Below are 1,688 nucleotides of genomic sequence, written 5' to 3'. Positions count from 1 at the left end.
GAAGGTGAGGCTGGCCAGGCTGAGGTTGCTCCGACGTTCGCAGCTGCTGTTGCGGTAAAATCCAGTCCTCCCAGTAGTGTGGCCATGGGAGGAGGGTCTGGACCGACGGCTGAAGGCTGAGGAGCTCCCCTGGGAAATGTGGGCACTAGCTCTGCGACGGGACAAGCAAGTGAACAACGCCCAGATGATCCCTCCAATCACCAGTCCAACCACCATGGACACTGTGAAGGCTATTGTTATCTGCTCTGAAATACAGCAAAAATACACAGCAAAGTTATTTCATTAACTCTGAAGGATTTTCCTGCCAGAAAATGAATTGAAGATGGCAGCCTCCTTAAAAGATGAACAAACCCTAAGGTCTTTGTATGTAATACATGAACTTTACAACACAAGCACAGCAGTTCAGATTGCTCTCACGATATGGTGTTTTTTCTTTAATTTGCATAATTCAACAACATCCAGAAAGTAGCGTGCATTTAATACCAGTTTCTGTACCAATGCAAGGGAGAAGTCTTTAGTCTCTCCCAGAATCAGCCATGCACCAGCCCCAAGGTGTGTTATAAAACTGCCAAGCATTTGTTTCTGTGGGCAATATGAGGTGTGGATTTATGCAGACTTGTCGTTCTGTTTATAGATGTTTATGTTCTATGTGTACGTGTTTGCAAACTCACCTATTACAACAGTGATGTAACTTCTGCCATGTTTTAATGGAGCAAGCCTTGTATTTATTACAACATGAGAACACGTCCCAGCCTTTTACTGCTGAGTAACAGATACTTTAAATCCTCATAGTAATTAATGTAAATTACTATATCCTAAATGATTATGGTCAGAGATAACCATTAGTAACACTAAGTCTCTTGAATATTTCCCATCCCCAATGCCCAATTTAAAGATGCATTAATCTGCCATTAAGAAAAGTAAATTTCTAGCTCTTTTATAAATGCTTTCAAGAATTAAGAGATTTGAAAACAAAAAAAGAGCATGGCTAGGACTGTTTTCTCCCCCACATGATTTCACAGTGTGAGGGAATAAGATTTTTTCTTTGTATAAAGAAAAAATAAGATTTTTTTCCTATTTCTAAGAATAGGACAGTTACTTCAGAAAACTTCACTTACTTTTGCAAAGGAGCACCAGCTTTATTGCTGTTCTAAAAGGTTCAGAGATACATTTGTAATCCTGGATAAGGCCTGAAATGAACGCAAAACCTGTACAGATGCCCTCAAAATTCAAGAAGGGATTGGATCTCAAACAAGAAGGAACACTGTGTTGATTACTGGTGAAGCAAAGAGGGAATAAGTGAAAAAGAGCCATGGGACAGCTTGAAACATGTTTATTCTGTCTGTGCCATGTTATCATGTTTGTGAAGCATTTCAGTTAAAAAGGAAATTGTATTCATTAGATAGAAAAAGGTGAGGAACTTCTATAGCGTACAGAAGCACAGGCCAGCTAACACTGTGCCTGGCTGATCACTGTAACAGAAGGTAGTAACTCCAGGACTGGGATATAGACGTTAGAGCCCAAAAAGGGCAAGACGAGACTAGGTTCAAAATTTTCTTGCAAGGTAACAGCTGTTAAAGAGTTCCCCCTCAATTTATGGTGCTGCACAAACAGTCGTTTCCAGAACCCAAAATAATGACACCGAGTCAGAGCTGTGGGAATTAGCCAAAGCAGGTGCTGGAGAGGGA

General features: G+C 40.7%; 1 protein-coding gene across 1 annotated transcript in view; it reads right to left on the bottom strand.

Annotated features, from left to right (window-relative positions):
* MYCT1 (myc target 1) overlaps positions 1–1,688 on the bottom strand; it is a 24,717-nt gene that overhangs the window by 2,802 nt on the left and 20,227 nt on the right. The window contains exon 2 of the mRNA XM_009324147.1: positions 1–245. This exon is cut by the window's left edge and continues 2,802 nt beyond it. Coding sequence (XP_009322422.1) covers positions 1–245 — 245 coding nt within the window. The remainder of the gene's footprint in view (positions 246–1,688) is intronic.

The sequence above is a fragment of the Pygoscelis adeliae genome, unplaced genomic scaffold, assembly GCF_000699105.1.
Source record: "Pygoscelis adeliae isolate BGI_AS28 unplaced genomic scaffold, ASM69910v1 Scaffold105, whole genome shotgun sequence".
NCBI classification, from domain to species: domain Eukaryota; kingdom Metazoa; phylum Chordata; class Aves; order Sphenisciformes; family Spheniscidae; genus Pygoscelis; species Pygoscelis adeliae.
This window is presented reverse-complemented; position numbering and strand designations above follow the sequence as displayed.